The 25,716-nt window shown below is 39.2% G+C and overlaps 2 protein-coding genes across 5 annotated transcripts in view; one reads left to right on the forward strand and one right to left on the reverse strand.

Moving 5' to 3' along the window:
- ABL2 (ABL proto-oncogene 2, non-receptor tyrosine kinase) overlaps positions 1 to 25,716 on the forward strand; it is a 119,716-nt gene that overhangs the window by 60,312 nt on the left and 33,688 nt on the right. The window contains exon 1 of one of the 4 annotated variants that reach the window (XM_047704630.1): positions 25,152 to 25,303. The exons of 2 other annotated variants lie outside the window; for them this stretch is intronic. In XM_047704630.1, the coding sequence (XP_047560586.1) occupies positions 25,186 to 25,303 (118 nt within the window). In that variant the 5' untranslated portion in view covers positions 25,152 to 25,185. Of the gene's footprint in view, positions 1 to 25,151; positions 25,304 to 25,716 lie in introns of those variants that run through there. One more of the 4 variants, XM_047704628.1, reaches the window with a different exon arrangement.
- Positions 17,579 to 18,092, reverse strand: LOC125085831 (40S ribosomal protein S24-like). The gene has a single exon (XM_047704637.1). It carries the CDS (start codon positions 18,090 to 18,092, stop codon positions 17,748 to 17,750), a length of 345 nt encoding a protein of 114 aa, XP_047560593.1. The 3' UTR covers positions 17,579 to 17,747.

Here is a 25,716-nt window from a genome sequence, read left to right on the forward strand (position 1 = left end):
TTATAGAATATACTATGCAGCTTATTATCACTAATCACACTTTACTTGGAATGTCTTCATCTTCATTCACTTTACCTGCTTCAGATGGTTGATACAGAATACTTGTCTTTAAACCAGAGGTGATGTGTGAGAGCCAGATTTCATCTTTCCACTTACTGACCTATTCCTGGTGCTTGTTAATAGTGCTTGGTTCAACGTGGATATTCAGTAAATATTTCAGTAATCATCAGTGTATTATTCAGAGTTAGGCATTGCATTGTCCTGTGGATTGAGTTATTTTGTTTCTTTCTGGGTATACAGACACATTCATAAACCTTCCATGCACAGAAAAGTGTGTGTGTGTGTGTGTGTGTGTGTGTGTATGTGTGTGTAAAAAAGCAGTTGTTACATACTTCCATAGTTTCAAACAGCTGACTGCTTGGATTACAGAGGATTGTATTGTAGATCTTTAGGAATGATCTAGGTTTATTTGTGAGTTCCTCCCTAGAATGTCAGCTCTGAGCTTGCGTTGAAGTTATTATACCAGGTGCCAGCTACATTGACTTTGGGAATTCCATGAGGGAAAGAGGATTGGCACATTCCTTTCATCCCTTAGATATTTCATTATCTTTTGCCATAACAACATAGGCAATGATGTGTCCCTGCTAAGATGCAAAGATCTTGGAATGCTAAATTCCACAAATTTCATGTGTTTAGGAAGGATCTTTCCTCCAAACTTCTATCACAGTTCTTAACAGAGGGTATTTATATCTAAAAATAAGTATGGAAATTTAAAATTCTTATTTAAATTCTCATAGGTAGGTGTTGCTAAATTTTAGTGTTTTGTTCATCTGATATTTATGACATGGCTTTGATTTTTTTCATGTAACTGGTGTGAAATGTGCTTCAACTTATTTCTTTGCCTTTTTTCTCTACTTTTCAAATTATCATACAGTAAAATTGACTTTTATGTCTGTACAGTTCTATGAATTTTAACCCCTATAGATTTGTTTAAACCCACAATCAGCAGCAGAGTAATTACATCATCCCTAAAAACTTCGTTGTGCATTCCCTCTGTAGTCTCATCTTCTCTCTACCTCATCATTCCTGGCAACTGCTGATCTGTTGTTCTCTGTCACTGTAGGTTTGCCTTTTCCAGAATGTCACTTAAAAAAGAACCGTGCAGCATTTAACTTCTTGAGACTGGCTTCTGTTGGAAACTCAGCACGGTGTCTTTGAGACTTAGATCTAAGTTGCTGTGTGTGTCAATAGTTCATTCCTTTTTTATTGCTGCTTGTGTTCCCACTCATCTGCTGAAGGACATTAGGTTGTTTGCAGTTTGGGGCGGTCATAAATAGCTCTGCCATAAACATTTCTGTACAGGTTTTTGTGAATAGAAATGTTCATTTCTCTATGGTGAAATATGGTGAAATGCCAGTGGGATTGCTGGGTCATGTGGTAAGTGTATGTTTTACTTATGAGTAAAACTGCCCAACCGTTTTCCAGAGTGCCTGTATCGTTCTGTGTCCTCCCTAATGAAGTGTGAGAGAGCCAGTCGGTCAGCATCCTTGTCAGTACTTGATGTTGTCAGTGGTTTTTGCTTTAGTTGGTCTCTTGGGCATGTAGTGCTATTTCATGGTTTTAATTTGCATTTCCTTAGTGGCTGCTTCTCTTCATCTTTTCATGTGCCTGTTTGCCGTTCATGTAACCTCTTCGGTAGAGTTTTGCCTGGTTTTGTTATTGTTGTTGTTGTTATTCTGTATGTGTTTTCTTAGTGTCTTCACCCATTTTTGTTTGTCCTTTGTATATCCTCAGTAAATAATGTTTCCTTTTTTTTTTTCTTTAAAGATTTTATTTATTTATTTGACAGAGAGATCACAAGTAGGCGAGAGGCAGGCAGAAAGGGCGGGGGCGCCTGGGTGGCTCAGTGGGTTAAGCCGCTGCCTTTGGCTCAGGTCATGATCTCAGGGTCCTGGGATGGAGTCCCGCATCGAGCTCTTTGCTCGGCAGGGAGCCTGCTTCCCTCTCTCCCTCTCCGCCTGCCTCTTTGTCTACTTGTGATCTCTCTCTGTCAAATAAATAAATAAAATCTTTCAAAAAAAAAAAAAAAAAGGAAGAGAGGGGTAAGCAGGCTCCACGGCGAGCAGAGAGCCCAATGTGGGGCTCGATCCCAGGACGCTGGGATCATGAACCAAGCTGAAGGTAGAGGCTTAACCCACTGAACCACACAGGTGCCCCAGTATATAATGTTCTTGTTCCCATCACTTTTCTTATTTTCTTATTAAAAGACAGTGTCACAGGACTTTGGAGACAGACCAACAGCTGGGTTTTAAATGTGGGTTACTCTGTAAATCACTTTGTGGTCTGGGACAAATTATTTACCTGACAGGATTATTATGAAAATTAGAAAATTTGGGGGCGCCTGGGGGGCTCAGTTTTTAAATGTCTGCCTTCAGCTCAGGTCATGATCCTGGGATCAAGCCCTGCATCGGGCTTCCTGCTCAGTGGAAAACCTATTTCTTCCTCTCCCCCTGCTTGTATTCCCTCTCTCGCTGTCTCTGTGTGTCAAATAATTAAATCTTTTAAAAAAATTAGAGGGGCGCCTGAGTGGCTCAGTGGGTTAAAGCCTCTGCTTTCGGCTGGGGTCATGATCCCAGGGTCCTGGGATTGAGACCCGCTTAGGGCTCTCTGCTCAGCAGGGAGTCTGCTTCCCTTCCTCTCTCTCTGCCTGCCTCTGCCTGCTTGTGATCTCTCTCTGTCAAATAAATAAAATCTTTAAAAAAAAAAATTAGAAAATTTTAATTGATAGACATGAAGTGCTTGGCACATAGCTGTATCTAAGGCTTTCTTTCCCCCCTCAATTCATATCTTAGAGTGCATTCCCTGGAATACTAGTCTTTTAAAATGCTCAGTGAAAAGAAATCTGAGATAGGCTACTTGATATAGCTGCTTTTTGGGGGGCTAGCTATTATGAACATGAGTATATTACTGCCTCTAATAAGTTAGACTTTTTTTTTTGTTGTAGAACTACTTTTATTTAGCATTTTCCAATCTTATTCAGCTGTGGAAATACTTGGCCTATGACATCTACTTAACCTGCTTGTATGGAACACACTTTGGGGAATACTGACTTAGCATGTTACCCCAAATAGTGTGGCATGTGGTAACATAAATATTCATTATTTATACACACACACACACACACACGATTCATTTAGTTTAAGTCTTGAAATAGCATTTAAAAATATATAAACTCTTTGGGTACCTGGATGACTCAGTTGGGTAAGCATCCAACTCTTGGTTTTGGCTGAGGACGTGCTCTCAGGGTTGTAAGATCGAGCTCTATTGAGATTCTCTCTCTCCCTCTCCTGCCCCTCCTGTTCTCTTGCTCTCTCTAAAATAAATAAATCTTTTTTTTTTTTTTAAGATTTTATTTATTTATTTGACAGACAGAGATCACAACTAGGCAGAGAGGCAGGCAGAGAGAGAGAGGGAAGCAGGCTCCCTGCTGAGCAGAGAGCCCGATGTGGGACTCGATCCCAGGACCCCGAGACCATGACCTGAGCCAAAGGCAGCGGCTTAACCCACTGAGCCACCCAGGTGCCCCTAAAATAAATAAATCTTTAAAAAATATATTAACTCTTAATTTGGGATGGGTTATGTAGATTAACATAATCTTCTCTTTTTAAAATATTCTGTTTATGATTCCTTTTCTTCATTTCTTTTTTAAAAAATTCCAGTATAATTAATACATGATGTTAGTTTCAGGTGAACAACATAGTGATTTCAACAGTTATGTACATGACTCCGTGCTCATCACAGTAAGTGTACCCTTCATCTATTCATATGTGTCCTATCCCCTTTTTGAGAATGTTCTGGGCAGTGGATTGAAAGTTTGATTCGTAGACCCTTAGCCTCAATATCAGTTCTGGGTGAGATTGGAAAGCATATTCTTTGGGTCCTACCCTAGGCCAACCAAGTCAGAAACTCAGAATGATGCCTTATAATCTGTGTTTGCCAACAGTTCCTTCAGGTGACTGCAGAATTAAAGATTAAAGATAAAACCAGGGGTTCTCAGCTTGCCCTCCAAGAGACTTTAGATAACTTTTGGAGACATATTTATTTGGTTGTTGCAAGTGGTGATAGGCTGCTACTGATTTTGAGTGGGTAGAGTCAGGCTAGGGATGCTGCTAAGCATTTCACAAAACAACTATCTGGCTCAAATGTCAGTAGGGTCGTGGTTGAGAAACCCTGGATTAAATGATTACATTTAGAAAAATTACAAATTGTCATATAAGGTACATAATATTTTTTTTTTAAAGATTTTATTTATTTATTTGACAGAGAGAAATCACAAGTAGGCAGAGAGGCAGGCAGAGAGAGAGGAGGAAGCAGGCTCCCCGCTGAGCAGAAAGCCCGATGTGGGGCTCGAACCCAGGACCTGGGATCATGACCTGAGCCGAAGGCAGCGGCTTAACCCACTGAGCCACCCAGGCGCCCCAGGTACATAATATTTTTTTAAAAAAGATTTTATATATTTATTTGACAGAGAGAGACAGAGCAAGAGAAGGAACACAAGTAGGGGGAATGGGAGATGGAGAAGCAGGCTTCCCGCCCAGCAGGGAGCCCAATGTGGGGGTTGATCCCAGGAATCAGGACCTGAGCCAAAGGCAAACGCTTAACAACTGAGCCACCCAGGCGCCCCCATAATATTTTTTATTAAGAAATATTTAAGGGGTGCCTGGGTGTCTCAGTCAGTTGGGCATCTGTGTTCGACTCAGGTTGTGATTCTGGGGCCCTGGGATCCAGCCTGCGTTGGGCTCCCTGCTCAGCGAGGAGTCTGCTTCTCCCTCTTTCTCTGTCCTTTCTCTCTCTCTCTCTCTCTCTCAAATAAATAAATAACAATCTTAAAAAAAAAAGAGAATATATTTAAGTACTTTGGTTTTTAATTTTAATTTTTTGAGGGAGAGCAAGTGCGGAGGTGGGGAGAGGGAGAGAGAGAATCCATACCCTAAGCTGGGCATGGAGCCGCATGCTGCCCTGTGTCATGACCAGAGCTGAAATCAAGAGTCGGGCGCTTAACCAGCTGAGCCACTGCAGTGCCCCGTATCTAAGTATTTTAAAAAGACCTATGTCTCAGTATTATCTTTCAAAGATGAATTTTTATCATAAAATATAGCATATAGGGAAGATAAAGGAAATTGGAGCAGATCTGTATAATCTGGTTAAGTTCTTTACCTGACAGGATTATTATGATAATCTGATAATTAGATATGTAGCAATTAGATACATACTAAAACAATAATTACATATATCTTTTTTTTTTTAAGATTTTATTTATTTATTTGACAGAGAAAGAGATCACAAGTAGGCAGAGAGGCAGGCAGAAAGAGAGGAGGAAGCAGGCTCCCTGCTGAGCAGAGAGCCCAATGCGGGGTTTGATCCCAGGACCCTGGGATCATGACCTGAGCCAAAGGCAGAGGCTTTAACCCACTGAGCCACCCAGGTGCCCCGATAATTACATATATTTTGATACATTTTTCAAGCCCTCATTTCGTTTAAGTAATATGTAGACATATAGGAGCAGTGCAGAAGGTAGAAAACTTGTATGAGAAATGATTTTGTATCAATACAAGCAACTTCAGAGAAGCTTGCATTTAAACACATTACACCAATCTAGATTATTTGAGAGATTAATATAATTCTGTGCTATTCTGTTAGCCAAGTATAAAAAAGTATAGCTATTTAACAGCTTTTAATGAGATTTTCAGGAAAGCTGCAAGGTAATGATAATCCCTTCCAGAACAACCAGAATCAGCAAATTTTGAAATGATAAGCACTGTTCACACTGTATTTTCTAGCTCTTTCTGAAACAGAGCAATCTCTTAAATTTGTGGTCCGAAAAATCAAGATACCACCTGAGCCAGAAATTCCATTATAAACATCTGTTACTGATAATTTATGAAACAACCATCAGCATAATACAGTCTTTTCTAGGACTGCTGACCACGCCTTTACCAGCAAGATGTGATAATCGTCACGCACCCTTTTGACCTTTCACCTTGTGTTGCCTTGTGAAAAAGGAAGGGGTTAGCATAAACCCTCTCTGTGAACTAGAAAATCCAGGATTCCAGGATCATGACCTGAGCCGAAGGATCCTCCAGGATCCTCAGATCAGGATCTGAGCCATTCAGATGTCCTAAATGTTTTTTTTTAAATAAGAGTTATATTGAGATAACCATATGCTTTCCCCCCTTTATTTTATTGACGCGGGGTATTAGCTTGATTGATTTTTGTGGATTCAGCCAACCTTGCATTCCTGGGATATATCCTACATGGTATGGTGAATAATCCTTTTAATATACTCCAAGATTTGGTTTGCTAGTAATTTATTGAGGGTTTTTGCATCTATGTTTTTTTTTTTTTTTTAAAGATTTTATTTATTTGACAGACAGAGAACACAAGTAGGCAGGGAGACAGGCAGAGAGAGAGGAGGAAACAGGCTCCCTGCTGAACAGAGAGCCCAATGCAGGGCTCGATCCCAGGACCCTGGGATCATGACCTGAGCTGAAGGCAGAAGCTTAAACCACTGAGCCACCCAGGCGCCCCCCCCACCCTTTTAAAAAATTTTATCTTTTTTTATTTATTTGTCAGAGTGAGCATGCACAAGCAGGCAGAGTGGCAGGCAGAGGCAGAGAGAGAAGCAAGCTTCTTGCTGAGCAAGGAGCCCAATGTGGGATTCGATCCCAGCACCCTGGGATCATGACCTGAGCCGAAGGCAGTAGCTTAACCGAATGAGCCACCCAGGCGTCCCTTGCATCTGTGTTTATAACGGATATTGGTCCGTATTTATTTATTTATTTATTTTTGGTGATATCTTCGGCTTTATCTTTTCTTGAAGTCCTTCTCTCCTCTCTTTGCCCACATCATGGAAGAGGCCTTATTTTACTCACCCCTCTCTAGTCGTAGGTCAAAGGTCAATTTCACTACATAAGGCCCAGACAGCCAAATAATTAGGCAGTTATGGGGCCCTTTAAAACATTCTGGCTTTTGGGGTGCCTGGGTGGCTCAGTGGGTTAAGCCTCTGCCTTCGGCTTAGGTCATGATCCCAGGGTCCTGGGATCGAGCCCCGCATCGGGCTCTCTGCTCTGAGGAGAGCCTGCTTCCTCCTCTCTCTCTGCCTGCCTCTGCCTACTTGTGATCTGTCAAATAAATAAATTAATTAATTAATTAAAAAAAAAAACAAAAAAAACATTCTGGCTTTGGCAGCCCAGGGCAAGTGATCCCTGGCACAGGAGGATATTTAATAAGGCACATATGCTTTTGCAAGACTATTATGGTTCTGTTGTGCCTTGCTGATAATAGGATGGCTATATTTTTAGTTATTAATTGCCCATGGTAATTTAAGGTTTCAAGGCTCATATGTGCTAGAGGCAGAATTTCAAATCTTACTCCAAAATTGTCTCTGTAGGGGCACCTGGGTGGCTCAGTCAGTTAAGCGTCCAACTGTTGATTTCTGCTCAGGTCATAATCTTAGGATTGTGAGTTCGAGCTCTGCTTGAGATTCTCTCCCTGCCTGTTCTTTTATCCCTCCCTCCACTTGTGCACATACTCTCTAAATAAATAAATAAGTACATCTTTGAAAAATTCCACTAAATTATCTCCCTGCTTTATAGCACATGGCTGTTCATCTGAGAACGGGGAATAGTATTCTTCTATCAGTATTAAGATAAGAATTAGTAATGATATAGGTAAATTCCCTGGCTTATATAAGCAAGTACTCAACAACTGTTAGATTTTAATTTTCTATCTCTGTCTTCTATTCTCTACTAGATGGTATGGTGCTCAAAAGTCCAGACTTTGAGTGCTTAAGTGGCTCAGTCCATTAAGCGTCTAATTTCAACTCAGGTCAGAATTCCCTGGAGTCCTGAGATGGAGCGCCATGTCAGGCTTCCTGCTCAGTGGGGAGCCTGCTTCTCCCTCTACCTGCTGCTCCCCCTGCTTGTGCTTATGCATTCTATCTCTCAAATAAATAAAATCTTAAAAAAAAAAAAAAAGTCCAGACTTCAAGTTTTATTCCTATAGGGTTGGTATAACATTGCTTCTCCTCACCCTCCCATATTCTTATGTTTTTTTGTTCCTTATCCCTTTTCCTCACAATCCTGCTCACCATTTAGGAAGAATTTTGATGTCTGGTTTACGTTCTTTCTAGGTCCTATAGATGTTGCTACTGAGCACAGTATTTTCCCTTCTGTCATCAGGATAGAATCAGTGGAAATCTAGCAAAACTGAAAAGGAAAATTGAAATTAGTCATACCTTTGGGATAGTTTAAATATACAAAGCCAGTTCTTTCTTGACCTGGGCCCGGCTATCTTGGTGAAGAAACTTAGCTGACTCCTGCTCTTAAGGATTCTGTATTTTTATCTGTAGATACCTCTGAAGTATTCACTTTCTTTCTTTTTTAATTCTCTATGGCTCTCAACTGATATTTGGACTACTGATCTGGGAAGACATTATTGGTGGTTGTAGGAGTGTTAATGCAGACTTCTCTGTTGTCCTGGGGTTTTTACCTTGCATCATAAAATAAGCCAGTGATAATAGTCAACTCTACTATGAGTTATTGTGCACAGTCATGTGAATACATAGTATTTACATCACACTTAGCATACCAGGGACTCACAGTTTGATGCTGACAGATGTCCAAATAAAAATAACTTTAATAGAGAGCTTTATTAACAAAGATATATCATTAAAATTTTTCAATAATTTTATAATTTCAATGATAGTCTTATTTTAAGTTGGAGATAAATACAGAGTTTTGCAATAGGGATTAAATCCTGGGCATTTTTTTTTTAAAATTTTATTTATTTATTTGACAGACAGAGATCACAAGTAGGCAGAGGCAGGCAGAGAGAGAGGAGGAAGCAGGCTCCTGGCCAAGCAGAGAGCCCAGTGTGGGGCTCGATCCCAGGACCCTGGGATCATGACCTGAGCCGAAGGCAGAGGCTTTAACCCACTGAGCCACCAAGGTGCCCCAATCCTGGGCATTTTTTTTAATAGATTATTTGAACAAAAAGTATATATTAATATGAGTACTAAACCAAAAGAATTTTGTAATTTGAATTTTTTTTTTTTCTTCTTACCTCTAACACTCATGCTGTAGGGAGGATTCTTTTTTTTTTTTTTTTTTTTTTTAAGATTTTATTTATTTATTTGAGAGAGAGACAGAGAGAGCATGAGCTAGGAGAAGGTCAGAGAGAGAAGCAGACTCCCCATGGAGCTGGGAGCCTGATGCGGGACTCGATCCCGGGACTCCCAGGATCATGACCTGAGCCGAAGGCAGTCGTCCAACCAACTGAGCCACCCAGGCGTCCCTGTAGGGAGGATTCTGTTGCTTTGGACAGCTAGTAGCTGCTGAAATAAAGGTTATGAATAAGGTCTTTGTTTCTCTTAGTTAAGGTAATGGGAAATATCTCAGTTCAGCAGGCAGTAGCTTGTAGCCAGGACCCAGGTTTGGGGAGTGTAGTATATGCACATAGACATGCCTTTTCAGAGACACTAGAAAACTAGCTCCATGGATCTGAAAAAGGAAAAACCAGCTTTTTGACTTTTTTTTTTTTCCTTCGTGCATTGCATGAAAGGATTGTTATGTTACTCAGTTATCTGCAGAGCAGTGACAGGTGTCCTAAAAGATAAGGTTAGAGAACCTTAAGAACAATAAGAATTATTTCCTAATGAAAACCCACATATACATTACTTTTTGTGTGTGATGTTTGTGAAATGAGCCATATATTAAGTGAAGACTTTTGTTCAGCTCTTCCTTTGAGGATAAATCAAGAGAAAAGACACAATCTGTTCCATTTTGGTCTAAATAAGATTGTTCAAAGAAGAGATGAAAGTTGTCCAGTTAGAGAAGAGGTTATATTTTTGCATGCATTCTGGATTTTGGCATGACCTATACAAATATTTAGAATTCTTCCTGAGTAATCATGCATTAATTCTGGAAAAATTTGTGATTATTCTGCCGGGATTAAGTGGCAGAGATTTTCAGTTTTCTGTGATGGAATGGACTAGTTGGTAAGCATGTGTTTATCATTAGTCTCTCAGGTTTGATTATTAAATGTCATTCTTACATGTGGACAGAGGAATCAGTCATTTACTTGGGTAGTCTGGCTGTTGTCAAATTTTTCTCCAGGAGGTTAAAGGACTTTTTTCAGTTTTGGTTTCCTCCTCTATTGAATGAGAGAGGCATCCTGGAATTGTGAAAGGAGCATGGGCTTTAGAGCAGGACCAGAGCAAGGGTTTTGCATACTGGTTTCGCCAGCTCTTGGAACTTAAATGAGTTACCTAACATTTCTGAGCATTTGTGTGTTGGTAATAATAATGCCTGTCTTCCAGAGCTGTAAGTAATGATACTATAAATTATAATACATCAGTTAAAGTGTGTGAAGTGCCTTGTACGTATGTGCTCCATAAATGTTAGCTGTCATTCTATTCCTACTGTAGAGGGCTAGAATTGCTTTGAGTCATTTTTAGTTTGCATAAAAACTTCATGCTGGTAGAGATTTGTGAACATTAATTTAAAAATACTTGCAGGCCTACAATGTGCAAAATACAGTGATTAATACAGAAGAAAATTAGTGATCATATTGTTAGATGCAAACAGCTGTTTAAAAAGAGTCTGATCTGTGGCTAGGTGACTCTTTCCCAAATGCGTATATCCTCATATTATCTAAAGGCAACTATACCTCCAAAAAAACTATACTTTCAGAAAGAGGGCAAATGATAATGTAAGAAATAATGAGAAGTGGGTGCTGTTAGGGAGATATTCTAAGAGATAACACAAGAATTCCTAAGTCCATATTATATCACTCCCTTCATACAAGATCCTCTTTCAAGAATGATGCTTGCGTGTGGAACTAACACTTTGTTAGCAAGAGTTTTGGCTTTGGACCCCATTGAAGAAATACAATTAGGTAGGATCAAATTATAGATCTTATCTCTAGCTGCATGAAAAGACTATACCTGCTAATAAGAAAAAAGAGGAAAACACAAGAGATGGGGAAAAATGTGACTTACTCATTGTCTCGAATATAATAAATCACAAGTCCTCCATCTCCTTGATGGTTGAGTTGGAAGCCAAGCTTCTGATTCAACTTTGTGAGGAAATGAAGATCTGGGAAGGGAGAGGGGAGCCTTCAACTTCTCTTTCATAAAGACCAGTACATAATTAAGCATGCCATTTAAAAATAAAATTATAAGCTCATTAGACCAAATCTCTGAAACACTTTGCAAACTTTGCAGTTTCATTTTGACAGTCTGTAAGGACTGTATACTTTTGGGCAGTTGATATTTTGGTCATAAAATGGGTAAACTACTTCAGGAATGGATCACATCTTGTGTTTTATTTTAAATTTTGTTCATCTTTGAAAATTAAAATTGTCTTATAAATGTATAAAAACTACCTAATGTTGAAGTTTGCTTTGAAATTCCTTAAAACTATAACACTTCTACAGATCTTAGATCTTAGGGATCTGAATATCTAGAAATTTAAATGAGATAAATCAAATTTGTACATTTCCCAAACAAATCTGTGGACTAAATTCATTCTGTTGCCAAGTTCTAAACCTTAACCTACAGGAATTGGTAGGTTATTATTTAGCCTTAAGGTTAGCCTTAAGGCTAAAATTGCTGTGAAAGTATATAAGGGAACATCTTTAGGAAGGAAATGAGGAAAAGACTGTATTAAAATGTATGAACATTGTTGTCAGTAATTATTTCTGGGTGTTGGGATCATGGCTGCTTTTAATTGTCTTCATACTGTATCTTTTAGTTTCTAAAAAAAAAAAAGAGCAAGTCTTGGTTCTGTGAGAAAAAATGATATGTCAATTCGTGTTTATTGAATACATGTCCTAGGCAAATAGATATGGATAAGACATAATCCCTTCCTTTACATGGGGTAAGGCTGGAATCATACATTGTAAATAATAGTACTTTGCATTTTTCTGTATTATGTAATATTTCATCCCCACAAATAACTACTACTAATTAAAATCTGTGTGAATGAAGTGTAGAGTTACAGACTTTATTTTAGGGGAGAGGGAAAATACTTTTGAGAACATTGAACAGAAGGAATATGAATTGTGTTAAATGAGTTCACTAGGTAACTGGAAAGGAAGATTATAGGAGAAGAGAATTAGCAACAAAGATTGAACAAATTGACATATTCAGAGAACTGTTGGGAGAGTTGTATATGGATGAACATAAGATTGAGGATTTGGCTAAGTGCCAGATTATAGCTAATCTTTCTCATGGTGAGAAATTTGGAATTTAACTCTGTGCAGTAGACAGCCCAAACCCTTAGAGATTTTTTTTTTTTTTAAAGATTTATTTATTTATTGGAGAGAGAGCACAGGCACAAGAGTGTGGATGAAGAGGGGCAGAGGGAGAGAGAGAGCGAGAGAGAAACCCAAGAAGACTGTTGTGGAGCCTGACACGGGGCTCGATCCTAGGACTCTCACCACCAACTGAGTTGAAACCAAGAGTCAGACATTCAACTGACTGTGCCCCCCGCCCCCCAGCAGCCCCTTAAACCTTAAAGGTTTTAAGTAGGAACATAACTCTAGGTGGTCTTGCCCTTTCAAAACTGCAGTTTAGAGGCAATGTGGGTATTAGATTGGAGCAGAGTGAAACTGAAATCAAGAAGATCAGGTGGATGAATGTTGTAGCAGCTCAGGCACAGAAATAAAGGGGGCCTAAATGAGGACAGGTGGTAAGGGAGTAGAGTTCACAGATTTGAGAGAGATTTGGGAGCTGGAATCTGTAGGATAATAGTGTTAGAGGGAATTAGGGAAGAAAGAGGATTCTAGAATGATGATGGCGTTTCCGGATTAAGTACCTGGGTGAATGGGTATGCCATTAGCAAGAACACACATGCACACACACATGCTAAACTGAAAAAGAAATAAAAGCAGAAGTAGGAACAAAATGGGTTTTTGGTTCTTTTAAGATATCTGAGTGTACTTACTCAGAGGCTCTAGGAGTCAGCTGACCAGGAGAGTGACTTGGGGTTGGTGGGATTTGGGAGCTATGATAGGCTGAAAAGTGCCCCCTCAAAAGATACCCATGCCCTAATCCCTGGAATTTGTAAATGTTACATGGCAAAAAAGTGGGGAGAGGAGATGTCTTTGTAGATGGAGAGATTATCTTGCGTTACCTGAGTGAGCCCTAAATGCAGTCAGTATCTCTGTAAGAGGGAGACAGAGGGAAACGTCACATACATGATAATGAAGCTGGAGCAGAGAGCTCTGAAGATGCTGATTTTGAAGATTGGAGTGATGTGGCCACAAACCAAGGGATGCTGGTAGCAACCAGAAACTAGCAGGGGCCAGGGATGGATTCTTCCCCAGAGCGTCTAAAGGGGGCCGAGGCCTTGTCAACACCATTTTGTCCCAGTGATACCAGTCCTTGTGATTATTGCCACTTTTTTAGTTGATTAAAAAATGTCTTGATGAAATTCTACTTTCTGTTGCCTTTTGTATTAAATGTTGAACCATGTTGACAATTCCTAAAGTAATGTCCTTAGTGGATATACCTCATTTATATTCTAGTCTTATAACTCTGGCTTTGAAATCTGGATGTTACTTTATATTCATTTTGCTCCAAACCAGAGGTAGATTTATTAGTTTCCTTTCCTGTATCCTCTATTACTAGATAATTGTCAACTCCCTTCTTCAAAAGATTTCTTGAATATGTCATTGTCTATGCCATGAACAGGCTATTATCCCTGCTTAGTTTTCTGCGGCAAACTTTTAGTTGGTCTCTGTAAATGCAGGGGGTCCATCAGGAGCATTATAGAGCAGTCCTCTTCCCTTATTTTTTTAAAAAAAGATTTATTTAGGGTGCCTGGGTGGCTCAGGCATGCTTTTGGCTCGGGTCATGATCCCAGGGTTCTGGGATTAAGCCCTGCATCAGGCTTTCTGCTCAGCGGGAAGTCTGCTTCTCCCTCTCTCACTCCCCCTGCTTGTGTTCCCTCTCTCACTGTGTGTCTTTCTGTCAAAGAAATAAAATCTTAAAAAAAGAGATTAATTTATTTACAAGACACACACACACACTTCCTCTCTCTCTCTCTCTCTCTCTCACTCACTCACTCTGTATGCCTGTGTGGGGAGGGGCGGGAGGAGAGCATCTTCAAGCAGACTCCACACTGTGTGTGAAGCCTGACACTGGGTTCAGTTCCATGAGATTATGACCTGAGCCAAACCAAGAGTTGGGCACTTAACTGATTGAGCCACCTAGGTACCCCAATTTCACCCCCCGCCCCAAGTAGGCTCCATGTCTGGTTTGAATCCAGTGCGTGAACTCACAACCCTGAGATCAAGAACCAGAACCTTAATTGACAGAACCACCCAGGTGTCTTAGACCAGTGTTCTTTAAATAGCACAGTCAGTGTGTTACTACTTCTCACAAATCTACAATGATTACTTACTGTATCTCAGTGTAGTCTGAATTCTTCTTTTGTCTGGTTGTCAGGGTTGTCTGTGTCATCCGGCTCACAAATATTTCCCATTACTTGACAAAGACACATTGATTTCTAGGCTTCTTGTCTCTTCTAATCAGGCCAAGTTTCTCATGCAGCAGAATCACTGAGCTGGATTAAGGATTGGGCTAGCTGGGCTCTTCTCCAGATTGTCAGTTTCTAAAGGTTCACCTGAAGTGAAACAAGGAGAAGAAATTGGCTTCTAAAAATCCTCATAAAGAGTATTATCTGTGGTGTTGGGGGAATATTTTCATAAGCTGTTTGGGCTAGAGCCTTAGACCACCAAAGGGCATGGGAAAGTGCCTGCTGAGGTGGGTAATTCTGGTTAACTGCAGGGTCTCTTGCTGAGTCAGGACTCCTGAGTTTAGGGCCAGAGATGAATTATTCCGGATCACTTCTTCTCCCTTAGCACAAACTTCAGACTTCTCGATGAGTGAATGTTGAATACACATTTAAGGAGTGTTGTTTTGAAGCCGTATTAATAGCCTACCCAGGGTCCCACATGTCTTGGTCTGGTCTTGTAAAACTTAAAATGCTCAATGCTTTTCCTTCTCTGCCTTTGTTGTGTTTGCATGCGTGTGCATTTGTGTTCTTACCCCCTGCTTAGAAAAATGTGTTCTTCCTTTCTCTGTAACAGAAAACTTTGAGTCCGAAGTGTGTTGACATCTTTGGTTTTGTAGTTAGAGAAAGCTCTTACTCTAATAGGAACAAATGAGTCCTGTTCGGACCTTCAAGGGTTTGGAGGATTTGGTTAAGTATAGAGCATGCGTTCTCAACAGGGCTGATAATCACTTAGGTATTTACAGTGGTTTGTGACCCTCTAAATCTCAGTGCTACCCTACAAAATCTTACCCTTTTAATTTTTACTTTCTCTTGTTAGGGAGAAATTGAATTAAGTTAAATTATTTAAGTTAAATATAATTTTAGTCCTTAGAGTAGTGGTAATGAAAAAAAAAGTTTGAGAAACACTAGCGTAGAAAAAGGGAAAAGATGCTGTTAATAGGTTTTATTTTTGTAACAAGAAGTCTCACTGAATTTTTTTAAATGAGTTAATCCTTTTTACCAGTCATTATTTATTAGTAAAGTACTTTGTTGGGTTTCATAGGACAGAGAAACATAATGGTTCTATACCTGTAGAAATTTAATCTTACTGGATGAAAAAAGACACAAAAAAAGGAAGTAATAAATTATAGTAAATACACGATAGAAGATGTCCCAATATAGTATAACAATTGCTGTTCTAGGCAAAGGCAGAGATTACTTAATCAGAAATGGTCAGAGAGGTAAGGTTCAGGGAGAAATCTGTGAACTTGAGCTACACTTTGAAAGATAATACAGAATTTGAATAGACAAAGGAGGAGGGTAAGTATGGTCCTCATTAAAATAGCGTTTTGATTCTTGTGACTTTTTGTGATATACTCAAATTGAGAGTGCATGAGAGCTTGGGAGATCATCTATTAACTACTATTACTAACTGACCTTAAGAGGGTTACTTTTGCAAAAAAGTTTAGAGTTGCTTACTTTTATTTCTGTACCTTTGACTTCTTGTTAGCTATACAGATCGTCTAACTCGAGCTCAACAAATGTATTCTTATCTTTTTTTTTTTTTTTTTTTTAAAGATTTTATTTATTTGACAGAGAGAGATCACAAGTAGATGGAGAGGCAGGCAGAGAGAGAGAGAGAGGGAAGCAGGCTCCCTGCTGAGCAGAGAGCCCGATGCGGGACTCGATCCCAGGACCCTGAGATCATGACCTGGGCCGAAGGCAGCGGCTTAACCCACTGAGCCACCCAGGCTCCCCGTATTCTTATCTTTTAATAGATGTATTTTCCAGGCAGGAAGGTATACTTTTAGAACAGAAGGTACTAAAGTTTTAAGTTACGGTGTCAGGTTTTCCCCTAAACACTTTACATCCATTTAATCTCATTTAAGGACTACATAAAAGTACTTACCATTTTCTTCCTGTTTTATGTATGAAAACTGTACACTCAGATATTGTAAATAACTTAACCAAGTTGAAATCTCACGTTTTGAATGGCAGAGCCCAGACCTACTTACAACAGAGCCTGAGGTCTTGGATTACAAAAACAAAAAACTTAACATTAGGGATTGGTTTTTGTAATGAGAGGCCAGTTTTTGTTCCTGAAGCCTTGAGTTCACAAAAGGAAAGGTAAGGTGGTGAGCACTAAGAGTGAAGTAGCATGACATGGAATTGGTGCTCTGCTTTCTTAGAATTCTAGTCAGCTGCTGTGTTGGGAGGTTGAGGGGTGAGGGTTAGCAGCAGGCAGGACTGTGGCTCCTGCCACACTAGAGATCATTTGGTTCTGACACTAGCTTTGTTTCTTCACTCAGTAATAATGGAATTGAACATGTTTTGAGGTCTACCATTCCGTCCCAAAATATTACTTGAAAAGACCCCTGTCTTAGAAAGTACCTTTCTGTGTATTGGATGCTGTAATGCTATCTGTGTGATGCTTATAGGAAAAACAGATAGGTGATCTGTTGGGGATAGTTCATCTGGTGTGGCTGTCCACTCTAAGAATACATGCTGGCATAGAAATGACAGCTCCAAAAAAAAAAAAGAAAGAAAGAAAGAAAAGAAAAGAAATGACAGCTCCAGTGGTGAACTGTTTGAAATTGAGGGCCTACATAGGGAAGAATCAGATTTTTTTCTTTGTCATATCTAGAGGGAAGAGTGCCACTAGAAGTTATATATTTGTATATTTCCTGTTTATTGATTTTGATTTACTGCTTGTGCCTCTTAACAGCTTGAAAAATAGGAAACAGATAGCAAAAGAAATGAGAAAATATTTTATGTCATGAGGAATAAATTACTGTGTAGTTAGCCAAAGAGAAGGGAAGTGAATTGTGAATTTAAGCAAGTTACTTTTGTTTGCCTTTTATATATATATATATATATATATATATATATATATAAACAAACACCTTGGTGAAATGAACATCTACACATTGTTATGAGTGTAAAGTGGTAAAATTTTTTGGAAATATGTATCATGAGTTGAAAAGGTCCTTGGACTAGAAAATTTGTTTGTTTGCTTGTTTTTAACATTCTTAGTTTATTAATCCTCTCATGAAAAATCTGCACAATCACCACAGATAAAGCCACTGCAGCATCTTTACTCCTTCTGTTCAACCTCCAGCTTACTGCTAGACACTTCATTTCTTTTTGCCGGCACCAACATTGGCTTTTGCAGTCCACCGACTTTCTTCATTCTGTTCTTGGCGGTTTTTTTCGCTGTTTTCTTGAGGTCTTTTTCTTCTCGTATAGACCATGTCTTGCAAGTCTGTCTTTGGGTTCATTTTTCTTTGCATAATCCAAGGAGTCATAAATCATGCCAAAGCCAGTTGTCCTGCCACCACCAAAATGAATTCTGAATCCAAATACAAATATAACATCTGGTGTGGTCTTGTATATTTTGGCTAGTTTTTCCCAAATTTCTGTCTTAGGTACTGTTGCTTTTCCAGGATAAAGGACATCAATAACCATTTGTTTGTGCCGAAGTAGTCGGTTGGTTGTGAACATCCTGGTCTGCATAGTTACTGTGTCGTTCATGATGGCGGCCGAGCTTCAAGCCTAGAAAATTTGTTTTAATGAGGTTATATTAATCAGAAAAATTGGGGGGTACGAAGTGCATATAGGTATTATTAGGTGACTTGTAACTTGGTACATGTAAGTGTTCCTGGAAATGGTGGTACCTCTGCAAGAGGAAATATATATAACCATTAAAAAGACTTCTGACGTGGGGCAACTGGGTGGCTCAGTGCTTAAGCCTCTGCCTTCAGCTCGGGTCATGATCTCAGAGTCCTGGGATCAAGTCCCACATGGGGCTCTCTGCTCTGCAGGGAGCCTGCTTCCTCCTATCTCTCTCTCTCTCTCTCCCTGCCTCTCTGCCCACTTGTGATCTCTCTCTGTCAAATAAATTAAAAAAAAAAATAAAATCTTAAAAAAAAAGACTTCTGACGATTTGTAAGAATATGGGGAAATTTTTGATGTATAGCTTATAAAAGCAGTTAATACTCTAACGTACTTATTTATCAACATGTCAGCAGTTAACGCTTTGGATTCTTTCCTCCTTCTGTGTACAGTTCCCCTTCCCAGCCTTTGATGTTTTCTCTTCCTTCCTTGCTGACTAGCCTTAGTCTCCTTTGCTGACGCCTCTTCTGTTTGCTCTCTAAATGTGGGTGTTCTTGGAGCACCTGAGTGGCTCAGTCCTTAAGCGTCGGCCTTTGGCTCAGGTCATGAATCCAGCCGCGCATCAGGCTCCCTGCTCGGTGGAACGCCTGCTTCTCCTTCTCCCACTTCCCCTGCTTGTGTTGCCTCTCTTGCTGTGTCTCTGTCAAAAAAATAAAATCTTAAAAAAAAAAAAAATTAAATGTGGGTGTTCTTTAGGGCTTAGTACTGGATCGTGAACTTCAATTTTTTAAACTAATGTAGTAAAATCAACTCTTTTGGGGCATGTAAAGTACTGTGAATTTTAGCCCATGCATAGATACATGTAAGCACCACCACTCTCAGGAAACAGAATAGCCATATCATTTTCCCCAGATGTCCATTGTGCTCACTTTGTGGTTATATCTTCCCTACTCCTGTCCCCTGGCAACCACAGTGGTCTTGTCTTTTGAAGAACGTATGCTTTTGATGCCAGCTTCTTTGGGAAGCTCGACATAATGCCTTTGAGATCCATTCAGGTTGTTGTGTGTATCAGTAGTTCATTCCTTTTTTATTGCTGAGTGGTATTCCCTTGTATGGACGTACTGCAGTTAATCCGTCCATTCAGGGACATGCAGATAATTTCCAGTTTGGGATGGCTGGGAATAGAGCTGCCACAAGCATTTATCTACAGGGTTTTGTTTGAATGTAAGTTTTCATTTCTCCAGGACAAATGCTTAGGTGTGGTATTGCTGGATCATATACCTGATGTTTTACAAGAAATTGCCAGATTGCTTTCTAGAGTGGCTGTGCCATTTGGCATTCCACCCAGCAACTTAGGAGAGTTCCAGTTGGCTTATATCTGTAGTATTACTAGTATTTTTAAGTTAGTCACTCTAAATAACGCATCTGTAGTGGTATCTCATTGTGGTTTTGCATTTTTAAATGATTGCTGATGTTGAACATCTTATTTGTTATCCTCTATTTGTTGAAGAGAATTTTTATCCATTTTTTAATTGGTTTGTTTTAATACTGTTGAGTTTGAGAGTTCTTGATACATCCTTTGTCAGAAAATATAACTTGCAAATATTTTCTCCTGTCCATGGCTTATCATTTGATTCTCTTAATGATACATTTCAGAGAACAAAAGTCTGAATTTGTTTTTTACCTTTTGTGCTTTAAGAAAAATAGCTTTATTGAGCTATGATTTACATTTCATAAAACTTAAGTTTTAAAAGATATATAATTCAGTGATTTTTTTGAAAAATGTACATAGTTTTGTAACTCTCACCACAGTCTACTTTTAGGTTATTTCCATCACCAAAAATGTTCCTTGTACTATTTTATAGTCAGTCAGCATTCCTGCTCTAGTCCCAAGTAATCACTAATTTGCTTTCTGTCTCTATATACATGCTCTTTTGGGGTATTTCATATGAATGGAATCATGCAACATGTAGACTTTAAATCTGGCCCTTTTCCCCATAGCATAATGTTTTTAATGCTTTATGAAATACAGATCCACCCACTTAAGGTCTATGATTAAATGGTTTTAGTATATTCAAAGTTCTTCAACCATCAGTACAATTTACTCTTATAATATTTTCATCACTCCCGGGGTGCCTGCGTGGCTCAGTGGGTTAAAGCCTCTGCCTTCAGCTCGGGTTGTGATCCCAGGGTCCTGGGATCGAGCCCCACGTCGGGCTCTCTGCTCTGCGGGGAGCCTGCTTCCTCCTCTCTCTCTGCCTGCCTCTCTGCCTACTTGTGATCTCTGTCTGTCAAATAAATAATTCTTTAAAAAAAAAAATTTTCATAACCACCCAAAAAGAAACCCCATAGCCTTTAGCAATCATTCTGTATTCCTCCCCACATCCCAACCCTAGGCTACCACTAATCTACTTTCTGTCTTACGGATTTACCAATTCTAGGCCTTTCATCTAAATGGAATCACACCAACATGTGTTCATTTTGACTGGCTTCTTTCACTTGACATGTTTTCATGGTTCATATATGTTACAGCATGTATTAGTATTTCCTCTTTTTTTTGCTGAGCTGTTTTATTTATCCGTTCATTAACTGATGGGACATTTTGGTTGTTTCTAATTTTGGCTATTATTAATAATGCTATGAAGGTTCATATACAGGTTTTTCTGTGGACATATGTTTTCATCCTTTTATTTTTAACCTACTTCCATGGTTATATTTGAAGTGAGTTTCTTTTAGATAGCCTGTAGTTTTATCATACATATCTATTATGACAAACTAGCTTATAATTATATTTAGATCATTTTCATTTAATGTTAACCATTGATATGATTGGATTTTGGTCTACAATTTTTTTTTTTTCTGTTACTTCTTCTCTTTGCCCCTTTCTGCTTTCTCTTGGATTATTTTTTTATTTTTTTATTTTTATTTTATTTTTTTTTTTATTTTAAAGATTTTATTTATTTATTTGACAGAGAGAGATCACAAGCAGGCAGAGAGGCAGGCAGAGAGAGGAGGAAGCAGGCTCCCTGCTGAGCAGAGAGCCCGATGCGGGGCTCGATCCCAGGACTCTGAGATCATGACCTGAGCCGAAGGCAGCGGCTTAACCCACTGAGCCACCCAGGCGCCCCTTTCTCTTGGATTATTAACATGTCTTTTTAATATACCATATCACTTACCTGTAGTTTCTGGCTGTATCTCTTTGGATAGGTTTTTCTGTAGTTGCTATAGGGATTTCAGTATACATATTGAACTTTTCACACTGCTTAAATTCAGTATTTTGCCACCTCAAGTGAAATATGGGAAACTTGCCATCATACAGATTTTTCTTTTCACTGTGTTGTGTAGTCATCATATATCTACATGCAAAGTCCCTACAGATGGCGTTATACTGTATGCTGTATGTCTGTATCCTCCCCCTCCTCCCTTCTCTCCCCCTCCCCTCCTTCTTCTTCTTCTTATAAAGATTTTATTTATTTATTAGAGAGAGAGAGAGAGAAAGAGAGAGAATGAGCAGGGAAGGAGTAAAGAGAGAGGAGCAGAGGGAGAGAGAGAAGCAGACTCCTGAGCAGGGAGCCTGACATGGGCTTAATCCCTGGGATCATGACCTGAGCCAAAGGCAGACTCTTTTTTTTCTTTTTTTTTTTTTTTAAAAGATTTTATTTATTTACTTGACAGACAGAGATCACAAGTAGGCAGAGAGGCAGGCAGAGACATAGGGAGGAAGCAGGCTCCCCACCGAGCAGAGAGCCCGATGCGGGGCTGGATCCCAGGAACCTGAGATCATGACCTGAGCCAAAGGCAGAGGCTTTAACCCACTGAGCCACCAAGGTGCCCCCAAAGGCAGACTCTTAACTAACTGAGCCACCCAAGCACCCCTCACCTTCTATAAAGTAGTGAAATTCCTCCCCTCTCCAACCCATTATCTTCATCTGTTACGGACTTTATTTCTTGCCTAGCACCTGATATTTCCTGCCTAGTGAAGTGCTTTGCACATAGTAGCCACTCAAGAAATAATTGGCTGAATGAATGAAATATGCAGATTAAAAGGGCCAAATGCAAAGGTATCAGTGTTATTTTAATGATATAACAAATGGGGCTGTAGAAGTGGGTGATGTGCTGTTGTCTTTTTATTTATATATTGTTTCCAAATTTTCTATAATAAGCATGTGTTACTTTCATAAACTGAAAACAAAGAATTTTAAAAATAAGAACTTGTCTTTCTAATAGTTTTGTTGAGTTTAATCTTAGGTTTCATATATCATTTTTGGTGATTAGTTTTGCATATGTTCTTTTTCATTTTATTTAAAATGTTTAAAAGTTATTAGATAGTTTAGATAGTTAAAAGCAGCATAGAATCACAAAAGTATTTTCTTTATATTATACTTTTGTAGTGTCTTAATTTTTCTAGTTTTCTGAGTTGTAGCTATTAATTATTAGTAATTTGAAGAGCAGATTTTCTGGCTAAATAGTAAATTATGTGGTATGGAATATCGGTGTGTATAGAATATGGATTATGGAGCTCCTTTCAGTTATATATTTTTAAAGATATTATTTATTTATTGACAGAGCGAGATCACAAATAGGCAGGCAGAGAGAGAGGGGGAAGCAGGTTCCTCATTGAGTAGAGAGCCTGATGCGGGGCTCTATCCCAGGACCCCGAGATCATGACCCTAGCCGAAGGCAGAGGCTTAACCCACTGAGCCACCCCGGTGCCCCTTTCTGTTATATTTTTAAAGATTATCTAGGGAAGGAGAAATTCAACCTGGTATTTGAAACACTGAGTCATTAATTGAGGTAACTGTTAGTTATTTAACTCTTGCTTTTCCCATGATGTTAACAATACTGGCTTTATAAAAGGTTAATTTCATTGAAAGTATAAGCCTTAATTTTTTAAGCTCTTAGTAATTCAGACACAGTCTTTCTTTAAGGTTACATTATAATTTTGTTTCAGCTTTACAAAACACTGTTTCAGTCCTGGTATATTACAATTTCACCCTGTTTCCGTTATGGACCTGAAACCTAGCATGGTGGCTAGTACATGGTAGGTGCTTATTAAATATTGATCAATGAGTGTTCTTAACTGTATAGTTAGAAACACTTAAAAAAAAAAGATTTTATTCTTTTTTGAGAGAGAGTAAAGCAGGGGTGAGAGGCAGAGGGAGAAGGAGAAGCAGACTTCCTGCTGAGCAGGGAGCCTGATGGGGGACTTGATCCCAGGACCTTGTGGTCATGACCTGAGCCAAAGGCAGATGCTCAGCTGACTGAGCCACCCAGGCACCCAGTTAGACACATTCTTGTGTTATTTTTGTAGATAATGCCACTAAATAATTTAGTGTACTATTTGCAGATTTTCTAGTTTAATTCTCAACAGGGTACTCTCATCTCAGATTTTTACATTTTATTTAACTTTGTTCCTATATATTAATAAAGATTTGCTTTTTCAAGTTTTAACATTCAGAAATTTTCAACACTGTCATGACATGTTTTTATTTTTCAAAAAAATTATTTTTATTTTGTTTATTTATTTTATTTTGTTTAAGTTTATTATTTTGTTTAAGTTTATTTAAGTAATCTCTACATCCAGTGTGGGTTCAAACTCACCACCTGAAATCAAGATGCCTCTTTTGGGGCACCTGGATGGCACAGGCAGTTAAGTGTCAGACTCTTGGTTTCAGCTCGGGTCGGTTCTTAGGATTGTCTGTTAGTCAGGGTCATGAGATAAAAGCCCTGCCTCCAGCTCCACACTCCCGCGAGTAGCATGGAGTCTGCTTGAGATTTCTTCTCCCTCTGCCCCTCCTGCTCATGCTAGCTCTTTCTCCAATGGATAAATAAATCTTAAAAAAAAAAAAAAAAAGTCACATGTTTTTCCAGCTGAGCCAGCCAGGTGCCCTAAAATTTCATTTTTTAAATTGAGATATAATTGACATACAGTGTTGCATTAGTTTCAGTGATTGAACAAGTTTATATGCTATGCTGTGTTCCCCACAAGTGTAGTTATCTGTCACCACACAGTGCTATCACAGTGCCATTGTTTGTATTCCCTACACTGTAGCTTTCATCCCTGTGACTTACTTATTCCATAACTGGAAACCTGTGTCAGCCGCCTATCTCCCCAACCCCCCTCTCCTCTGACAGCCATCAGTTCTCTGTATTTATGGGTCTGTTTCTGCTTTTTGTTTGATTTGTTTGTTTCCTTTTTTAGATTCCACATTTAAATGAAATCATATGATATTTGTCTTTCTCAGTCTGAAAATTTCACTTAACGTAATAACCCTCTAGGTCTATCTGTGTTGTCTCAGTCATGCTGTATTTTTTTTTTTTGCCAGAGATCACAAGTAGGCAGAGCAGCAGGCGGGGGTGGGGGGGGGGGGATGCTGGCCCCCCACTGAGCCGAGAGCCCGCTGCAAGGGCTTGATCCCAGGATCCTGAGATCATGACCTGAGCCAAAATGTTAGTGAAGGCAGTTATTTCCTGGCTTCTGTGCTCATGAATCAGATTGTAACTATTTCTTTGACTTTGGAGTTGTGGTTACTTGAACTAATTTAAGCGACGCAAAAGATGAGTCTCCTTAGGGCGTTTCCTCTTTTAAAAGTATACTTGGTGTTTTATCGTAAACCGGTTTTCTCCAAGGAAACTTTTCTCTACAGCTTACATCATCATCCATTTAGGAACAAAATCCCATCTATATATACTGATCCCTACATATTTTATTATTTGTTACTCTTATGTGTGTTGGTTTTTATTTTACTTTTTTTTTTTCCTTCAAAACATTCCCAGAGGTTCTTCTGAATAACCCTCTTGTGACTCAGTCTTTGCTGATTACTAGACATTTTCCTTTAGGTTACTCTCCACCCACTTTGGGACTTGTAAATGCTTACCCTCCTATTGGTTCCCTGTGGCCACTGAGTACATGAGTAAATGCCACATGCATGTGGTATGTCTTGTCAGGGAGTGGAATTCTAAGACTTCCTCTACATAGAACAGTTTAACTTTTGTGCTTCTGGTCAGAGGAATGGTCCTTGGAACAGTCCTGCTTTCACCCAATAGTTATGGCAGGGATCAGGACACGTCTTCGCTTTGCTGCCTGTGTAGTAGTGAGGCCTCAGACACTGCCGTACCCAACTTGACAGGTATGGTTCAGAGGTGATAGCTTGGGCGGGGTGTGGAGATTTCAGAAAAATTCTCTCTGCTGTTAACTGTCCTCATTGTTTGCCAGGGAAGTTTTATGTGCTTTGTTTCTGGTGTTTCATAAGTAGGGTCTCAGTAAGTACTTACTGAAAGAAAGAATAGTGAATAATATGTAATATTTTGTGATGTTAAGATATGTCTTGCTTGATATGAAGAACTTAAGCTATATTGAGAGCTGTTGAATGATTTATCCAACTACCTTACATAGTTGTTAAAAGAGATATTAAAGGGTGGGGGGTGGGAGGTTGGGGGCACCAGGTGGTGGGTATTGTAGAGGGCACGGATTGCATGGAGCACTGGGTGTGGTGCAAAAATAATGAATACTGTTATGCTGAAAAAATAAAAAATTAATAAG

This window comes from Lutra lutra, chromosome 15 (genome assembly GCF_902655055.1).
Source record: "Lutra lutra chromosome 15, mLutLut1.2, whole genome shotgun sequence".
Lineage (NCBI taxonomy): Eukaryota > Metazoa > Chordata > Mammalia > Carnivora > Mustelidae > Lutra > Lutra lutra.

What these genes read in the sequence shown, in the direction of transcription:
- LOC125085831 (XM_047704637.1), bottom strand. Translation starts at nt 18,092, where the DNA reads ATGAACGACACAGTAACTATGCAGACCAGGATGTTCACAACCAACCGA.